The 19,267-nt window shown below is 44.9% G+C and overlaps 1 protein-coding gene across 3 annotated transcripts in view; it reads left to right on the top strand.

Annotated features, from left to right (window-relative positions):
* Positions 1-612: 612 nt before the first annotated feature.
* The window catches only part of SAMHD1 (SAM and HD domain containing deoxynucleoside triphosphate triphosphohydrolase 1), a 54,612-nt gene continuing 35,957 nt past the window's right edge, over positions 613-19,267 (top strand). For all 3 annotated transcript variants that reach the window (XM_075011689.1, XM_075011688.1, XM_075011690.1), the window contains exons 1-7: positions 613-923; positions 3,371-3,437; positions 9,439-9,511; positions 12,005-12,165; positions 13,366-13,481; positions 15,916-15,986; positions 18,503-18,658. In XM_075011689.1, coding sequence (XP_074867790.1) covers positions 695-923; positions 3,371-3,437; positions 9,439-9,511; positions 12,005-12,165; positions 13,366-13,481; positions 15,916-15,986; positions 18,503-18,658 — 873 coding nt within the window. In that variant the 5' untranslated portion in view covers positions 613-694. The remainder of the gene's footprint in view (positions 924-3,370; positions 3,438-9,438; positions 9,512-12,004; positions 12,166-13,365; positions 13,482-15,915; positions 15,987-18,502; positions 18,659-19,267) is intronic.

Genomic DNA, 19,267 nt, shown 5'->3' with positions numbered 1-19,267 from the left:
GTGGGGATGACTGACGGAGGCGGGTGTTGGCGGTGGGGGGTGACTGACAGGAGTGGGGTGTTGGCTGTGGGAATGACTGACGGGCTGGCTGACGGAGGGGGGTGTTGGCTCTGTGGGTGTGACAGGAGTGGGGTGTTGGCTCTGTGGGGGTGACTGACGGAGGGGGCTGTGGCTGAGGAGTGGGGTGTTGGCTCTGTGGGGGTGACTGACGGAGGCGGGTGTTGGCGGTGGGGGGTGACTGACAGCAGTGGGGTGTTGGCTGCGGGAATGACTGACGGGCTGGCTGACGGAGGGGGGTGTTGGCTCTGTGGGTGTGACAGGAGTGGGGTGTTGGCTCTGTGGGGGTGACTGACGGAGGGGGCTGTGGCTGAGGAGTGGGGTGTTGGCTCTGTGGGGGTGACTGACGGAGGCGGGTGTTGGCGGTGGGGGGTGACTGACAGGAGTGGGGTGTTGGCTGCGGGGATGACTGACGGGCTGGCTGACGGAGGGCCGTGTGGCGGGGGAGGGGCCCTGCCAGTGACGTAGGGGATCACTCTGGCGCCGCGCTGACCTCGCCGAGACCCCCACGCGCCGCGGGGCAGCGGGTCTGGCCCCGCCCCCCGTCAGGCGGAGGCCGCCGGCACTGGCTGCCCGAGCCCGCCAGTCGGGCCGGGTGAGTGCGAGCGCGCCTGCGCGGGGGCAGTTGGCGGCGCGGATGCTGAGGCGGCTGCGGCGGAGCGGGGCCGCGGCGGGCAGCGTCGCCAAGCGGCGGCGGCCCGCCAGCCCCGCCGATGGGCTCCGCACCCCCGAGAAGCGGCTCTCCGCCTGGGGCGCCCCGGAGGTTGACGGGCCGCCGCCGCCGCGGCGCTGGGCCACCGAGCAGGTCTGCGACTTCCTTTGCCGCAACGGCTTCAGCGAGCCTGGCCTGTTGCGCCGCTTCCGAGGTACGGCCGGGCCGGGGGGAGCTCGGCGCGCGGGTGGGCCCGCTCTGAGCCCCGGGGTGGGGAGCCGGCAGCTGCGCGCTCCGAGCCCTGAGCCCTGGTGCGGGGCCGGCGCGGTGCTGGGCGGGAGCTGTTAGCGCTGGAGCTCGGCCCGTCCCGGGCTCGGGGCCCTTCCGGTCGGGGGGCGGACAGAGCCTTTAGCGCCCCGCTCGGCCCGCCTGCGGCGCGGGAGCCGCTCGCCCTCCCTGCGGCTGTGCAGCCGGGAGCGCGAGCCCGGCCGTTACTGGGTCCCGCCAAAGGTCCATCCAGCCCAGCGTCCCGCCCCGCCCCGCCCCGCCCCGCTGCCGACAGCGGCCAGGGCCGGGTGCCTCGGGGGGTGGGCCGCAGACAGTGACCAAGCGACTTGTCTTGTGCCGGCCGTCTCCAGCCTCTGACAAAGGGAAGCAGCGTTCGCGCTTTCCCGGCTGCCCCCTGGGGCCCGGCCGAGCGGGGCGGGGTGTGCCGTGCCGGGGCTTCTGAAAGGTTCGCTCCTCTCAGCAGTGCAGGGCCGACACTGACACTGCCCTGGCCCGACCCAGCGAGGCGGACCTCAGAGCAGGTCAGTCTCGGCAGCTGAACTGTCGGTAGCGTAACTCAGATCCATGTAGCTCAGGTTTGCTTACCACGGGGTCCACAGAAGAAAACTCCCCCATCAACTTCCCTTACTCCTCTCCTTCTGGTGGAGTGTCCTTAAATCTCCTCTGGCGAGTCAGTTGCTGCAGTATCACTCCATCTCATAGCGGAGCCAAGCCCCAAGCGCTCTACTTATTGCAGGGCTGGACTTAAGTCAGTATCATGGACCCATTAGGTCGGTGGAAGCTGTATTTTAGTCAATATGTTTATAGAGCTTGGTCAAAGTAAGCTGCCTTGTGTTGACCTGAGGCTTTGTCTACACTTACTAGATTAACTGCCCCAGCAGCACTGTAATGCAGGAATGTGGTCACAACACCAGCCTTGGGAGAGTGCTCAGCCAGCATTTCAGGAAAACCACTTCTGTGAGGGGCATAGCTCCTAGCACTGGGAGCCTGTCTACACTGGCAAGCTACTGTGGTGAATCTTGCTGCACCTAGAATCTGTGTGTGATTTTTTTTTCACACCCCTAAGTGAAAGTTTCAGCTCAGTGACTTGCCAGTGTAGACAAGCCCCAAGTCTGTAGTGTAGATGAGGCCTTAATAAAATCATCTAAATGCAGATAAGGAATTATTTTACTTCAGAATCTGTAATTGCCTTGAGAAACATGAACTTCTCCTTTATTTGGTGAGTGTGTTAAGCCTAACGTCACTTAAAGTAACTAACTTTATGGTTGTCCTCTGATAAGCAGAAGGAAGATGACTAAATAATACCTATATAACAGTTTCCACAGTTAATAATCAGTGTAAAAAAGTCACTAACAAATGTTGGATCAATACAAATGATACCTCGCTTACCTTGTCCCTCTGACAGCCTGGAACAAACAGTAGTACATCAATATACAAACACATTACTCTTCCACTATGTTAAAGCTAAGCTTCTTGTCCTAACTTTCAAGAGCCTTCAGAGTTCTGTTCCTATTTTTCTGTGTTAGGATTTTATATGGCAATTCTTAAATAAAGCATTAAAGAGATTCTTATCTTGTAATAATTAATCCTCTAAATGTATTGATCTGCTTTCTGCCAATTTTTCTGGTCTGGACCATGTGCTTGTCTGCTCTTCCGTAACCATCTGTGCTTATTTTGACATCAGCTCTTTCACTTGAAATGCCACCTACCAGGCTACCCTCCAGAGCTCCTATTCATTCTCTTCTTTTCCTCTCCTTTCTCAGTATTTAATTCTGCCACAAGAAGCATGTTACAATAAAACAGCCAATGTACAATGGGTAGTTGGAGGGGCAGTTGAGGAAAGCTGATAGCTAATTCCATATTTATGCAAAGGAAAACCAAATTTATGTTAAACAGTTTGTCTTATTTATTGCTTGTCCACTTAGATTAATCAGGGGGCAACTCTGGCTTGTGAGCCATATCTGGCCTGTTAGATCTGTGAGTCTGGTCCTGAACTCCCCACAGGGATCAGGGTCAGAACTGCCTTGTCAGGAGGAGCCAGCTTAACTCCCAGGCTGTGTGGCGAGCTCAAGGGGCCTAGTCCCTGGTCCCTTCCCTTTGCTGCTCCTCATCCAAAGCCTCAATTCCCCTGGTGCCTAGACAGCAAGGTTGCCACGCTGCAAGCCCCAATGTGCCGGACAACATAACTGCAGCAAGTGGGCGACATCAGTACTCCAGGTGGCATGAGCAGGGGAGCTTGAAAGGGGGCTAAAATAGAATTTAGCTAAATTAAACTGTGAAAGACAGCATTGCTTAAATACGTCTGTGTAAAGTATTTGAGAAACGTAAATATTTATGTGAAACCTCAAACATAACAGTTCCTTAACTCCTCAGAAAATCAAATCACCGGAGCAGTGTTGCCTTACCTCACGAAATCTGAACTTAAAGACCTGGGAGTTGGGTAAGAACAACTTTTATTGATAAAATAACATGAGCTAAATGAATTTTTGAGGACACTTCCTGTCTGAGAAATTTTGATAATTTAATAACCTGGGGACAATTGTTTGTATTAATTGGTTTTAATTGTCCTAAGCTTTGTCTGTCTTAAACAAAAACAAGTACTGAATGTGGCCCTTTAAGAGCTGTTGTTGCTGACCTTCACTGAAACTGAGGTTTAACACTACATATTGGGGAAGAAAAGTCATCAGATGATTCATTGTTCAGTTGTTCAGGACAGTCAAAACCAAAAGGGATTGTGAAGAACTACAAAAAGATCTCAGCAAACTGAGTGATTGGGCAGCAAAATGGCAAATGAAATTTAATGTGGGTAAGTGTAAGGTAATGCATGTTGGAAAAAATAACCCAAATTACACGTACTACATGATGGGGTCAAATTTAGCTACGACAGATCAGGAAAGGGATCTTGGAGTTATAGTGGATAGTTCTCTGAAGACATCCACGCAGTGTGCAGCGGCAGTTAGTAAGGCAAATAGGATGTTAGGAATTATTAAAAAAGGGATCGATAATAAGACAAAAGATATCATACTTCCCCTATATAAAACTATGGTACGCCCACATCTTGAGTACTGCGTGCAGATGTGGTCTCCTCACCTCAAAAAAGATATATTGGCATTAGAAAAGGTTCAGAAAAGGGCGACTAAGATGATTAGGGGCTTGGAACGGGTCCCATATGGGGAGAGGCTAGAGAGACTGGGACTTTTCAGTTTGGAAAAGAGGCGATTGAGGGGCGATATGATAGAGGTATATAAAATCATGAATGGTGTGGAGAAAGTGAATATAGAAAAATTATTTACCTTTTCCCATAATACAAGAACTAGGGGACACCAAATGAAATTGATGGGTAGTAGGTTCAAAACTAATAAAAGGAAATTTTTCTTCACACAGCGCACAGTCAACCTGTGGAACTCCTTGCCCGAGGAGGCTGTGAAGGCCAGGACTCTATTGGGGTTTAAAAAAGAGCTTGATAAATTTTTGCAGGTTAGGTCCATAAATGGCTATTAGCCAGGGATAAAGTATGGTGCCCTAGCCTTCAGAACAAAGGCAGGAGATGGATGGCAGGAGATAAATCACTTGATCATTGTCTTCTGTTCTCCTTCTCTGGGGCACCTGGCATTGGCCACCGTCGGCAGATGGGATGCTGGGCTGGATGGACCTTTGGTCTGACCCAGTATGGCCATTCTTATGTTCTTATTGCAAATGTTGTATTTGATTTCTGTGGTGTGATATTTCAGTTTATCTTTGTTAGCTCATCTTTTACTTATAATTGTGTAATTTCAGCTGTTCATGTCAAGGTTGGCAGCCTATTAGAAATGACACACCTTGACATTCTTGGAGTGATTTGTGAATGTGTGTATATTTTGCAAAATATTTTTTATCAAAAATAGGGTTTGTAATTATTTGAAAAGATATATAAACCAGTTGTTAGAGTTAAAAACTGAAGATGTGTCATTTTGTGAGGACCTGGCTCTGTTGTACAACCATTAGGTTATTTGTGGGTAGTATTGTACCACATGGCAGAATTTATAACTATCAAACTATTAGAAGAGATGTGAAAAACATAAGAACTGATTAACAATGCACAAGAGAGATAAATGGAGCATAATTTGGATTGGTATTCTGTCGTCGTATGTATATTATCAAGAAATGAGTGTGCTGCTACGGTCCATGTGTATACTTCAGCATAAAGGTGCTGCTCTGGAGAACTGGATTTTATTCCTGCCACAGAGTTCTTGTGTGATGCTAATGAGTTCAGTTAAATGAAACTTGTTACAGGTAGCCATACTGTGCAATCATTTTCTGTAGACCTTCATTTTCTAGGTTTTCTCCTTATTCATTTCATGGCTCCAGGCTTTATTTACTGTGCACTCTTCAAATCTTAGTCTGAATATAGAATTATTAATTTCCTCATGGGTTTTTTTCTGGTAATTTTCACTGTATTTTCTGCTTTCACAAATATTAACTGATTTTCCACAACTCACTTCTGAGCTGAGGAGTTGACATTGTCCCTCATCTCAGATGGGGGCAGAGAGCTTAAGGTCAGAACTGTCCATTAATTTTGAGTGCCCAATTTGAGATACTTATGCCCTAATTTTTCAGAGGACAGGGAAGTAGTGTTGCGAGCACCTAATGCTCACTGACTGGAGTTTCAGTTGTGACTGCTCAGCACTTCTGCAAATCACACCCAAGAATCTCTGTCACCCCCCATGCACTTTTCCATATACCAGTATCCACAACACTTGATAGTGTACATACAAGTACAAACTAACAACACAAATTATGTTCCATTTATCTCCCTTGTGCATTTTAACCTGTTCTTTCAAAGTTTTTCATATCTTTTATATTAGTTGTGATAGTTACACATTCTACCATGTGGCACAATATTATTTTCAGAAAGCCTTTGACAAGGTTCCTCACCAAAGGCTCTTAAGCATGGATTAAGCATTTTAGCACTGACTAAAAGTTAGGAAACAAAGGGTAGGAATAAATGCTCGGTTTTCAGAACGGAGAGAGGTAAGTAGTGGTGTAACCCAGGGTTCTGTGTTGGGACAAGTCCTATGCTACATATTTATTCATCAGTGATCTGGAAATGAGATATAAAGATAGACATAATTGGAAACACACATCTCCTAGAACTGGAAGGGACCTTGGGAGGTTATCTAGTCCAGTCCTCTGCCCTCTTGGCAGGACCAAGAACCATCCCTCACATCTGTTTGCCCAGTCCCTAAATGGCCTCCTCAAGGATTGAGCTCACAGCCCCGGGTTTAGCTAGCAGGCCAATGCTCAAATCACTGAGCTATCCCTCCCCCACCCCAAAGAAGAAGGGGTTAAACAGTGAGGTGATGAAATTTGCAAATAATACAAAATTATTCAAGATAGTTTAGGTCTACTGAGACTGCAAAGTGCTACAAAAGATTCTCTCAGAACTTGTTGGTTGGGTAAGCAAATGGCAGATGAAATTCAGTGTTGATAAATGCAGCGTAATGTACATAGGAAAACATAATCCCAACTGCACAAATTAAAAACGATGGGGTTTGAATTAACTGCTACTACTCAAGAAAATAGGGATGTAAAACTGCTAACTGGTCACCACAAGGCTTACAAGTTTGGTAACTGATTACCTGGACTCTGGCAGCAGCTAGCCATGCTGGTCTGGAGTAACCCCAGCAGCATAGGGGCAGGTGGCAAGACATCACAACTGTGGCGGGAGCCCAGGGCTGCAGTGGGATCAGGCAGTAGGGCCAGGCTATTGGACCTTCATTAAAATGGCTAACGAGTTAAGTGCTATTGTTTGCCTCAGAAAAGTTGCTGTCCCCTGGGTCAGAGTGCTGAAATTTGACCTTTTGACATATATGCATGGTCTGAGTGCCGGTGGTACTTTTTAAAGTCACTAATAGTCCTATTTACATCAGCTTCATTAATAAATAAATTAGAATGCTGAGCTTTGCTGTTTAGGTGGTGGTTGGTAGCATTAGCTGGTTTTCTCCTCTTGATCAATACTACAGATAATGGGCTGGTTCCACCCTGACTGAATAGACTTTGTCAGCTCTGGCCCTCCCTTTTACTGGGACTCCCCTCTTTAAATACTCCTCTGGAAACCCCCCACCCACCCCACTCATGCATCTGATGAAGCGGGTCTTTGCCCACGAAAGCTTATGCTCCATAATATCTGTTAGTCTATAAGGTGCCACACGACTTCTTGTTGTTCTCAAAGATACAGACTAACATGGCTGTCTCTCTGATACTGTGTTTCTGAATGTTCTTTATGTTCAGGTAGACAGGTATTATACTTTTGCACAGTCAGAGAGCTTTGTCATAATTTTTGACACAGGCCAAAGCTTATGTTTAGGTGACTCCATCCCTTGGAGAAAGGGAGCTTGACCAAGGAATTAATCCATGAAGATCCAAAGGTTGTCCACTTATCACACTGTGTGTCTCACAGTTCTTGCGATCTGACAAAGCTTTGCCTTCCCGGACTTTGCAGGCCTCATTCAGCCCAAAGGCCAATCAGTAGCTTGCTCTTAAGTTATCTTCACTTCATATTGTATGACTAATGCTACAGATATGTGTGTCTGGAAAAAAAATTTCCTTCACTAAGACTTCGTTTGGGAGGGCAAGATCAGTCACTCCTATTCACAGTTGATCTGGCATCCAGAGCTGATTTTTCTCATAGTTCTGCTGTACTTCAACCCACCTTCCTGGGGATTTTGTTACTCATCATACTCCCCCAAATGGGAATATATGAAGGCCTCTTGAAGAAAAATGAAGGGACGGGGAATCTATGGCCTGTGGGCTGGATCTGGCCCCTGACTTGCCTTTATCTGGCCCACAAGGCATGGGACTCCTCCCCACCCACAGTGGAGTGAGCTGGTGCTCCAGCCTTGTGGTGAGTCTGCAAGCCTTGATTCCTTCACATGTGATTGGAACAGTTCCCCTGCTGCGGGGGGGGAGAGAGAAGGGGGAGACACAGTGGGGAGCCAGTGCTAAAGCCCCTGAGTCTTTGTGATTCCCTTGCAGGGAGAGGTAGCAGCTCTGCATGCTTTCTTCTCTCCCCACCCTGCACTCTCATACCCCCCTCACCCTCTGCAGTCTTCCCACCAAGATGCCGCCACTGACAGGAGAAAGAGAGAAACCACTCAAATCAGGGGTGGCAGCCTGACTCTATCCACCCCTGATAGGAGTGGTTTCCTCACTTCTGTCTGGGACAGCAGCAGAGACTCGGGCTGTCAGCTGCTCCTCCTGACAGGAGCAGGGAAACTGACCAGTGTACGAGCCCTAGTCACTTGCCAGGCTCCAGGGAGTAAAAGGGAGTGGGGAATCAGGCCTGCTGCCCTGATTAGTTTCCTGACTCCTCCCAGTTGCCTGAAATTTGACTTATGTGGGAGTTGCAGAACACAACCCCTGCCTAAGCTGGGAGTCTACTGTACTCACTAATCCGGTAGCACCACTGCACTGCAGAGTGCGTTGGTTTCTTGACGCACTTAGGTGGAAACAGGTAAAGTATTCTGTACAGTAGAATATCTTTCGATGCTACATATTATTATGGGCAGCACCTGGTGTGTCTCTAGATCAGTATGATCTAGATATATCTATATCTATATAGATATAGATAAATGATATAGTGACTTTCTGAGTCACTATAGGGGCTCATCTGCATACTTGGCTCAATCTAATTCTTGACCTTCCCCCCCTCCCGCCACCCCACCCCTCCACTCTCTGATTTGCTCACCTTGATTATCTTTTTCTGATTTGTCCTCCTTGCTTACTGTTTTTGGTTCTCTGTGTCTTAAATATTGAGTCTGTTCTGGTCTGGCTATGGTCTGAAGAAGTGGGTCTGTCCCACGAAAGCTCACCTAATAAACTATTTTGCTAGTCTTTAAAGTGCTATTTGACTGCTTTTTGTTTTGATAGTGTATAGACTAGCACGTCTTCCTCTGTTACTTTAGCTCAGTATGAATACACTAAATTTAAAGTTTAAATTATGCTCAGTATAATTTGTGTTCTCTGATTCTGAATGCACTTCAGGACCATGTACTGCCTCAGGGTCATCATTATCAACATCAATTATTATAGATGTAGAAAGCATGGAAGATTGAGCTGAATGTGTAATGGCCCCATGACATACCCTGGAAGCTGCTTTTTGAATAAATTCCAGTATCGGCTTGGTTTCTTGTCTTCTGTCTCTCTTGCATAAGAGTGCCAAATGTGTAAACTGCATGACCTCGAAGACAGAATACTAGTCCCAGTTATTAGACTGAATATTGTGTTTTGAGATACCAGAAATGCTAGTTAATTGAATGCCGGATATCAGTGCTTTTACTGTAAATGGTATTCTTTTATTATTTAAGACACTGTGATTAATCACAGTTAATTTTTAATCATCTGACAGTCCTACTTATTTTGCGTTTCAGTTTACAGTAATTTTCTAACCTTGATATTTCCAGACCCTTGGACTTGAGACTGAAATTGCTTGCCTGTCTGCAAAAGCTAGAACAAAATCATGCTGATGTAATGAAGGTAAGAATAATATCATGTTGGTCTCGAGCCAGGATTTAACCTGTGATGGGCAACTGTCGTCCTCCTCCTCAGTGGGTCACAACACCCTGCTGTCCATTCTGTGGCCTTTCGCACCCTCCCCTCCTCAGTCTGCTTCCCTCCCCCAGGCACCTCTCTCACACTAGAGCACTTATCTTTTCCTGCCCAACCCCCCAGCACTTTCAGAGCTGTGAATCCTCTGATTCATGCTCTGTTCCTGCTCTTCCTCATCCCCTCCCAGAGCTGGTGGTGTTCCAGCTTTGGGAGTGGAAGGGCAGGAGGGTGATGGACCATGAATCAGGTAATTAGTGACTCTGAAAGTGCTGGGAAGGAGGAAGAGAAGCAAGGAGGTGCAGGGGTCTGTGGGCCACAAGTTGCCCACCATTGATCTAAGCTCTTAGTATTTTATTTCTGCTTCGAAGATGGGGCTTATTGGGTTTTTTTTTGTCTCCCTCCAGTTACATTTGAACACTGTTTCAAGTATATTTGTGGAAAGAATCTCAAGTTACCATATTGTTGAAATAACATTATTTGTGATATAGGCAGAGGGAGATAAAAATAGCAGTTCTGTTTAATGCTTCTGGGCACGTTGCTGTACTTTTGATGATACCGTGCAGTTGACTCCTTTCCAATAGATGAAATAGCTTCTTGCACCTGTCGATCCCCAATTTGTGCCATTATAAAAGGCACATCTAGAAAAAAAGCATGAATATTAAAAGGGTGGTTGTATGGAGATACTGAAATTAAATTTTTGTTGCTTCACTTAGCTTTACTTAAATATTCCTAATTCTTTCCCTTGTGCTTTCATGCTAGACTGAATGCCCAGATTTACAAAGTGTTTAAATTTCTGTATTTTAGGCCATAACCCCAATGTTTTTAAAAGGAATAATTTTACTTAAAGGTGACCTACAAGAAGCTTAACTAGTAGCAACATTTTTTACAGCTTTCTATTACAGAAAGGAAACCTGAATTCCTTGCTGCTTGTCCTTCCTAAATTTGCTTGCCTTTTGACATGCAAATAGTGCCAGGTCTGCTATTTCCAGGCATTGGTGGTGGATTCTTGTCTCAAATGTATATTGTGGGCTCTTACCTGAATTGACAGAGTAGGTCAGTGATGGGAAACTAAGCTGACGAGTGGGCTTCATGAGTGGCCCTCTATGTTGGTGGGCCGCAAGATTATTATAACCAAGACAGGCTTCCGAGATAGGGCAGTTTTGCTCACTGTGCTTTAGTACATAGAATTTGCAGGAGTTGCTGGTTGAGGCATAGCAGTGCTTTGATTGGATGCAGAGGGAGTGCACAGCTGGTACAGTCAGTGTTGTGTGCAGTCAGCACACCCTTCACTTCACATACTCTTGCTTTACCTTCGTATCACTTCAGTCACACTGGTAGGCAAAAACCTGTGGAATCTAGCAAACTTACATGTGGGCAATGATAAACAAAATGTCTTGTGGCCTACACGCAGAACCTCTGAGGGCTGTAAGTTGCCCATCACAGGAATAGGTGCGTTGACTCTATAGTAAATACAACCTTTTTTCCCATGTGTTAGGAATTTGTGTTAAATAGGAGTCAACAGAAGCAAGGTTTTAAGCTGGTTGGCTGGAAATCCCTTACATTCTTAGCTTTTAGCTCTAACTTTTTTAATGTCTTAACGTTAGTGTTCTCTAATACTATGGCATTTTCCAGCATAGCAGGAACTGAATTCTAATTTTTTAAGAGGAGAAAGGCAATCCTTTTCCCTTTTGTCTACTATATCTTTTGTAAATGTGCGTCTGTCTGTGAGTCTGTTCAAGAATGCTTCCTAATCAACAGATTTAGGATCACCTAAGTTCACTATTCAGCTTCCGCTTATCATACCTTAAAGCAAGGTCAGGGTTTAGTTGTGCCAGTACAACGGGATTTGCCTGGAATCTAACCATTTCTCATTAAACAGTAATGGAGGGCTCTGATAGCAGGGACAGTTATACTCTGATGTGACCAGAGCGGGGCAGCGAGTGCAGGGAACAGTTATACTGCACTTGTAAGAGACTGGCTAGTTGGGGGCAGGGTTTTGCGTGTTGTAGGCCACCAGCCTGAAGTAAGTGGGACCTCCTGCCCCAAAGCCTCAGTCCAAACAACTCTCTTCTTGGCCCCAGCGCTGGACCTGGGAGTCAGCAGGGCAGCGCAGCCCCAGCTGTCCTGGGAAAGCAGCTGCTGGCTGTGGCCAGCCAACATGGCCCCTGTAGTTGTGCTACCTCTCCACATTCCTTCCACCTCCTGGGAGGAGCCCCTGGTGGGGCAGCATAGCCCCAGCCTTCTGGGTAGGAGTCACTGGCCATGGTGAGGCAGTGCAGGTCCCCCTGGACTCCAGCTGGCCTCAGGGCTGTCATGAGCCGCCCCTCACCTTCTTCCCCCCAGATCTGATCAATGCCGGGTATATCTGCTAGTAGGTCATATTTTTAAACCTTAGTTTTAATGATGTTTGACGTTTTCTAGGTTTTTAATGATCCTATTCATGGCCATATTGACATACATCCTCTCCTCGTTCGAATAATTGATACGCCTCAGTTTCAGCGTCTGCGATATATTAAACAGCTGGGAGGTACTTACTATGTTTTCCCAGGAGCCTCGCACAACCGGTTTGAGCATTCCTTGGGGTAAGGCAAAATTCTCATGCATATCCATCTCCCCCATTTTGATTTCTCTGCCAAAGGTTATCTTCCTTTTCACTAAGCTGAACTGACTGTTGGACTGGTCTGTCATATAGTGTCTTGTTGGAACTTAAAACTTGCACTTCAAGCAATGAGGATACCCCACTGTCTGAATAGTGACTTGGAGTTTGTTTCAAGAGGTGGGAAACAAAAATTGCTAAAGGCTCTGAAGTACTTGTCTGACAGTGACACGGACAGTGGTACAGCTAGGTTTCCAGATGAGTGAATATGATAAAGGATATAATTAAAAGTGTAGAGAAAGAAGATCATCATTAGTTTTTCCCTTTTTCCTAACAAGAGTAAAGAGTCGTTTAGTGAGTTTTAATGGCAAATTTAAAGTTGAGAAATAGAAATACTCTTTTATAATGCATAATTAAGCTATGAAACAAATTGCCATAATGTGTAATGAGGGCCAAGAGGTCAGAAGAATTAAAAAATAGTTAGGTGTTCATGTGGATAATGAGAACATCTACTGTTGCACAAAACAGGATTCAAAATAAGGTATATAAACTCATGCTTCATAAGCCAATCAATAATTGATTGTGTTTGGAAGGAACTTCCATAATCAGGTTATTCCCTAGTTGTTCAGTGACTTTTTGCATCCTCTGAGGTATCTGGTTACTTGCCACTGTCAGGGTACTGAATTAGATGGACTCTGTGTGAAAACTTCCAGTGTCTCTGAGGGTGGAAGGATGAGGGCAGAGAGATAAGCAGGAGCAAGCTTGTGCAGGGACTTGGAAATGAGCATAAGGGGTTTGAGTTAGAATTACAAAAGGAAAATGACCTTGGCAGCAGCTATTTTGACTGATTACAGTGGGAAGAGGGGAGAATAAAGCCCAAATAGAAGATTACTGTAATCAAAGTGTATCCTACAAGACTGGGATGGAATTTGAGTGAGGGACTCCTTCAATGTGATAGCTGTTGGTTGTTTTTTCAAATACTAATTTTTTTCATGGTGTAGGTTTTAAAAAAAAGAGGTAGCTAGCTTCCATAGCTGGACTGAAGTTTAGATTTTGAGCAAATCTGTTGCTGCTCTCTGCTGCTCTAGAGCTATCTTTTACAATAGCAAAGGCAGAATTGAATTTGCAATTTTCTCCTGTTTGTTTACTAAATCTGAAATTATTATATTTTTTGCATGGAACACAGGGTAGGTTATCTGGCAGGATGTCTGGTTCGGGCATTACACGAAAGGCAGCCAGAGTTGGAAATAAACCAGCGAGATATTCTCTGTGTTCAGATTGCTGGACTTTGTCATGATTTGGGTAAGCAGGTCTTTAGTGTAATTGTTTGGTAGCTTAAGTGGTTGCTGGGTGGGATGTAATACACCTATATTTACCCCTTACATGCTACTGTTACACAGTCTTTGTATGAGGTACATAGGTATGATTTTAAAACTCCTGATTCGCTTCAATATTGTTCTGATAAAATGTGTTGCAACACAATATGTCAATGTGAGTGGTTCGGTCGCAGAGATCCTCATGAGACTGTCACTTCATGACAGGAGCACCACACCTCCCTGTGCTGCAGAGAGAGACCCTCTGGTCTCTTCCAGCAAAGTCACAGCTGAGCAGAGCACCACAGAGACTGTGATCAGCTCAGTTCTGGGAGGACTCAGTCATATAGATTTGACACAGCATGTAAGTGCACAGTTCCAGTGGGACTAAAACATGAAATACATCTATCTTACTCACTATAAAAGATTTGTACAGAGAAGACTTACAAAGTTTGCTCTCTTTGTGAATTAAAAAGAAATATGTATAGCTCTTTTTGCACCTGCAGGTAACAGTTATGTATGCTGGGTTTAATGATAAACAAAAGTGATTTTATTATCTATGAAAGATAGTGTTTTTGTGGTTGCAAGTGATGACAAACAGATCAAAGTAAGTTAATAAGCTAAAATAAAATATGCCAGCTAAGCCTAGTACATTAAGAGAAATGTTACAGATCATGATTTCTTATCCTAGTTCTTATTTCAGGTAAAGTTCTTCTCAGGCCAGAGCTGGTCTATTTTCTGACCTTGTTCAAAAAGTTCTCCTCCACTCATCAGTCTGTTTGTTTCTGGGTGTTTTCTTGTCTCCTCCTAGGAAGGGGAGGCTACCTGAAAAGCCAGCTGAAGATCCCCATAATTTACTTTCTTTGTATATAGAATATCAATAGGATAGGAAGCCTGTGTTCAGTTCCCCACACCTCTGTGGAAAAGTACAAAATTCAAGATGGATTCCAGTATACAGTGGCAAGGACACATGTCTTTGTAGCACATTTGCAGGAAAACAGTTGCCTCCCCACTTAACTGTCTTTTGCTAATGGGCTGTTAGCTCTGTGTGTGTCATCTTCATTGTTGTTCATCATGGGGTTGGAAATAGGCTTTTTCCAAAATGAACACACTGCTATAAAAATCTACAGTCGGTATTCCTAATTTCAGGTACAGAAATTGCTAGATGCATACAAATAGAATATATGCATTCAGAGAATTTTGCATAAAGCATATTCCAGTTAGGCATATTTATATTCCCAAGCATATTTCCATGAAGAATATGAAATACACCATGACATTGAAGTTATAAGATTTAACTGTATGATGTTATTAAGGCATGTTTCCAATCCCACCGCCCTGCCCAAGCAGAAATTGTCAGATAGATCTGTTCTAAACAAAGGAGTGAATGCGTGCTTTAATATGTATTTAAGCAGTAAATAGAGATTTCTAATTAGAGGGGAAAACTAAGAAACCTGAAACAGATGGGGAAAAAACCCAGGATGGTACATCCTTTCACATAGATATTTTATCTCTTCATTCTCTGCTGGATATGTTTTTTCAAGAGGGTGACTGGAACTATAAAAACAAGGGCAAACACCCTAAGGTGCCACCCACGGCACCCCCTGCCCATCTGCTGCTTGGCGAACAAGACAAACTTACCCAGAGCTTTAAAATGACCTGCAGAAGAACTGTGTGTAAGCTTGAAAGATTGGGGATCTCACCAACATATATTGACACAATAAAAGATCTCTCTCTCTCTCTCTCTCTCTCTCTCTCTCTCTCACACACACACACACACACACACACACACACACACACACACACACACACACACACACACACACACACACACACACACACACACACACACACACACACACACGTACGTCTTAATATTCTGGGATCAACATGGCTACAATACACTCTCTCCCTTCTGACCCACCTAGTGACATTTTGAAGTGAAAATGCTAAGTAATACTGTCACTTTCCAGGTGTTTCATACAACTTTAAATTTTACACTTCTCATCCATTGCACAGCTGACACAGAGCACCTCCTGAGTGGTCACTAGTACTGGAGTTCAGGTGCAGCTCTTGCACATTAGATCTGAACTTACTGTGTTGAAGCTGACATTAGTCAGAACACTGTAGTTCTCCTGACCCGTCCTTGATTTCCACTTGGATGGAAGAGAGAGAATTTGAAGATGGGCAGAAGAACTTTTTGTTTCATATCTTATCTGAAGGAACAATCCTTGTAAGGTTGCAATATCCATTCTTACTCCAATGTCTGCATTGGTGTGGTGTACTTATTCTGTTTGATTCTTGCTCTCCCATTCTGTGAAGAGTAGCACAGTGAAACGAGAGAATACAGATTCACACAATTTCTGCTTAAGTTTTTGCTGACAGACATGTTTAAATTAGCCTGTACACTCTTTATTTTTAAGGTCATGGACCATTTTCTCACATGTTTGATGGAAGATTTATTCCACTTGCTCGCCCAGGGCTGAAATGGAAGGTAAGTACCTTATACATAGAACAATATCCATGCAAAATACTCCACTTAATTATTTTTTACAGGAAAAGGTAATTCACCTTTGACTATATGGGAAGCCATTACTGCCTGCTTTGGTGAGCAGACAGTGGTCTAATCTGGGTGACGAGCACATTGACCTTGGTTAAGTTTAAAAAAAAAAAGCTTTCTCTTCCAGTCATGGTAAGATCCTTGTTCTTTTTATTCTGTCTCTTAATATCCAAGCTGGGGAGGAGCAAAAGGAATTTTCCTTTTCTTTGCACACATTCCAGACTCTGCTTTCTGCATGTGAGCCTGGGGCAAGATGGGCTGTGGAGGTAGCCATTTGCCACCATCCACGTCCCTGATGGGTGTGTGGGAGAGCTCAGAGACCCAGCTGTTTAAGCACAGCCACCCTGATTCTTGCACAACAGGGGATGAGGAAAGGAAAGTAAAAGCAAATCTTGAATACTTGGCCAAGTCCTAAGAGACTCAGAGAGGCTCAGGAAGGCTGTGGCAATGCACTGAGAAAAGGGTTGCTCATTCAGCCCTCTTTTTATGCCAACTCCTAATAAATTAGAGCTGGCTGGAGGTAACATGGCCCTAATTCAGAAAGTAGGAACAGCTGTTGCCTCACTAGGCTAGGGCTGTGTAAAAGCCTCAGGAGAAGGAAGCCAAGGAGGGGACAGAAAAGAAAAGGCACAGAGGGGAAGCAGCAAGTAGCTCTGTAATTCCGTCTGCCTGCAGACAGAGAAGGGTCAACTATACATGGTGTAATGGTGGTGGGAGCGAGCCTATGAATAAACTGCACCAGTGGTTATTAACCATGGAGTCTCAGAGTGACTTTGTGGACCTAGCAGAGGCAGGAGCCAAGAGGCCCAGCCATGCTTTGTTCAGAGGCAAATGTCAATTTGATTAAATTGTCTGGTTTCAAGTTGATGTTGTCCCCAGGTTAGATAGATGTCTATCAGGGATGGTTTAGATGGTACTTGGTCCTGCCATTGGGGCAGGGGGCTGGACTCGGTGGCCTCTCGAGGTCCCTTCCACTCCTAGTATTCTATGATTATGGGGTAGCTTTTCCATGACCCCAGATTTTGTAGGCATAAGAACATTAACTGACACTAATTATTTCTTTTCAATCTTATTTTAAATTTATTATTAAAACAGAAATCTAATATTAAAATGTAAAAGGAGGTCAAAATTCGATTTTTGATTTTTAAAGCATTCACAGGATATCTTGTAACATTTGGACTTTTTAAAAATACACTCATCCCTCCCTATATGAGCACAATTGGTTCCCACTTTTCTTCTCATGTGTAAACTCATAAGAGGGACACTAAATTCCCATTAAAATGCATGTAAAAGTCTCTGATTTTGTGCCAAGTGCTCCTAACTCAGTGAAGGAGTGGGAGCAGGTGGCACTGCTTTTGAAAGGCAAGTGAATCTTGGGTTTGGGGCAGAGGGGGATTGGAGAGGGTTAAGGGCTGGGGCCAGTTTGGGGCCATGAGTTGGAGGGATAGTTAAAAACTGGTGGTGGGTTGGGTCTGGGGGATGGGCGGGAGGTGTTTAAGGCTGCAGCGGGTTAGGTCCAAGGGGCAGCTGGGGGGTTAAGGTCATGGAAAGTTGGGTCTGTGGGGCTGGCAGAGTTTCAGGCTGCAGCAGGTTGGGTCTGGGGGGCCAGCAGGGGGGTTAAGGCTGCAGCAGGTTGAGTCTGCAGGGCTGGTGGAGGGGGTCAGACTAGTCGGTTGGGCGTGCAGGGCCAGCAGAGGGGGTTGAGTCTGCGGGGCTGGGGACATGGGGAGATCAGGTCTGCAGGGCCAGTGGAGGGGTCAGGCTGCGTCGGGTCTGCAGGGGAGGGGGATGTCAGGCTGCAGTGGGTCAGATCTGTGGGGAGTTGGGGTAAGGCTCATATTTGGGGCGGGGAGTTCACTCATCTAGTGAACAAAGGTAGGTATGTGTGTCCCTCCTTTTAGCAAGTACTTGTTTAACACAGGATGAGTGTGTAACAAAAGTGTTCCCCTATTTTCGCTGCAGTCCTCACAGTGTTAGTATGTGGAAAGTAGAAAGAAAACATATGTTTCAGAGGGATAGTAGTGATCAGTCTTGTTTCAGCAAAAACAATGAGGAGTCCTGGGCACCTTAAAGGTTAACAAATTTATTTGGGCTTAAGCTTTCATAGGCTAGAATTCGCCTCATCAGATGAATGCACTTGTTGTGAAATATAAATGAAGTTGGTCAGTATCAAAGTTAACTATTTTAATAGCTTTCCCAGCATCAAATCCCCTGGATATTAAAATCATGCTTACCTTCCCAGTAGTCAAATTTGATATGCATACAGTGTGGACTAGTTGTGAACTCATAGATGAACCTTAACTTCTGCATTTCCTAAAGACAGACTTGTCAGTGGCTAGAACAGGTACTTGAAGTTTAACCTGTTCCCAGCTCAGACATTTTGTTTTGGCTGAGTCTGGTAGCAACTTGTGTGTTTTGAGAAAGTAATTTTTTATACATACTTTCTGCAGCATGAAACTGCTTCTGTTCAGATGTTTGAACATCTGATCACTTCCAATGGGCTAGAAAAAGTCATGGAAGATTATGGTCTTGTCCTGAAAGAAGATATTGACTTCATCAAAGAACAAATTGGAGGACCCCTTGATACAACCCCACATCGGGGTTTGGTAAGAGAATTTGTTGGTTCTGTGGAAGATAGTTTAAATATTCTTCATATTAAGTGAAATAAAAATATCGTTTTTGTTGCTATTCTCATTTTAAGCTCTGTCTGCATAGTATCTCTGACACTTTCAGGTACTTACATTAGGAGGTGACTGTAAAAAAGTTGTTACAGTATTGCTTTGAGCTTGTTTTATCCAAGCATCTCAAAGTGCAGAGTGCATTGCAGTTTATGGGTTGTTAGCGGTTGGTTGATGCTAGGCACTCAGATCTGGAAAATGCAATCATTGCTCCTAGAAACTGAATATCTAAAGCCAGACTGACAAGTAAACAGCTGCTGGAAAAGGAAATTAGTCAGTTTTTGCATACAAGTAAATTTGCTTATCGTGAACAACTGTGTTGAATTGGGTCTTTAATGGGGACTTACATGAATACAAGACAGAGGTTTTGTTGATGAGCTTAGAGTTGTAGCATGCTGAGGGAACCAAAAGGAGGTGGTTCAGCAAAAATTTCCAAAGGTGAACAAGGCTGGAAGTACCAGCACGGAGGATGCTTGACAAGAGCAAGGGGTCAGCATTATGTATGCTCTTGAAGGTGGTGACCAAAAGGAAACTTGA

The sequence above is a fragment of the Carettochelys insculpta genome, chromosome 17, assembly GCF_033958435.1.
Source record: "Carettochelys insculpta isolate YL-2023 chromosome 17, ASM3395843v1, whole genome shotgun sequence".
NCBI lineage: Eukaryota > Metazoa > Chordata > Testudines > Carettochelyidae > Carettochelys > Carettochelys insculpta.
Note: the sequence above shows the minus strand (reverse complement) of the source record. Positions and strands in the feature narration are given on the sequence as shown.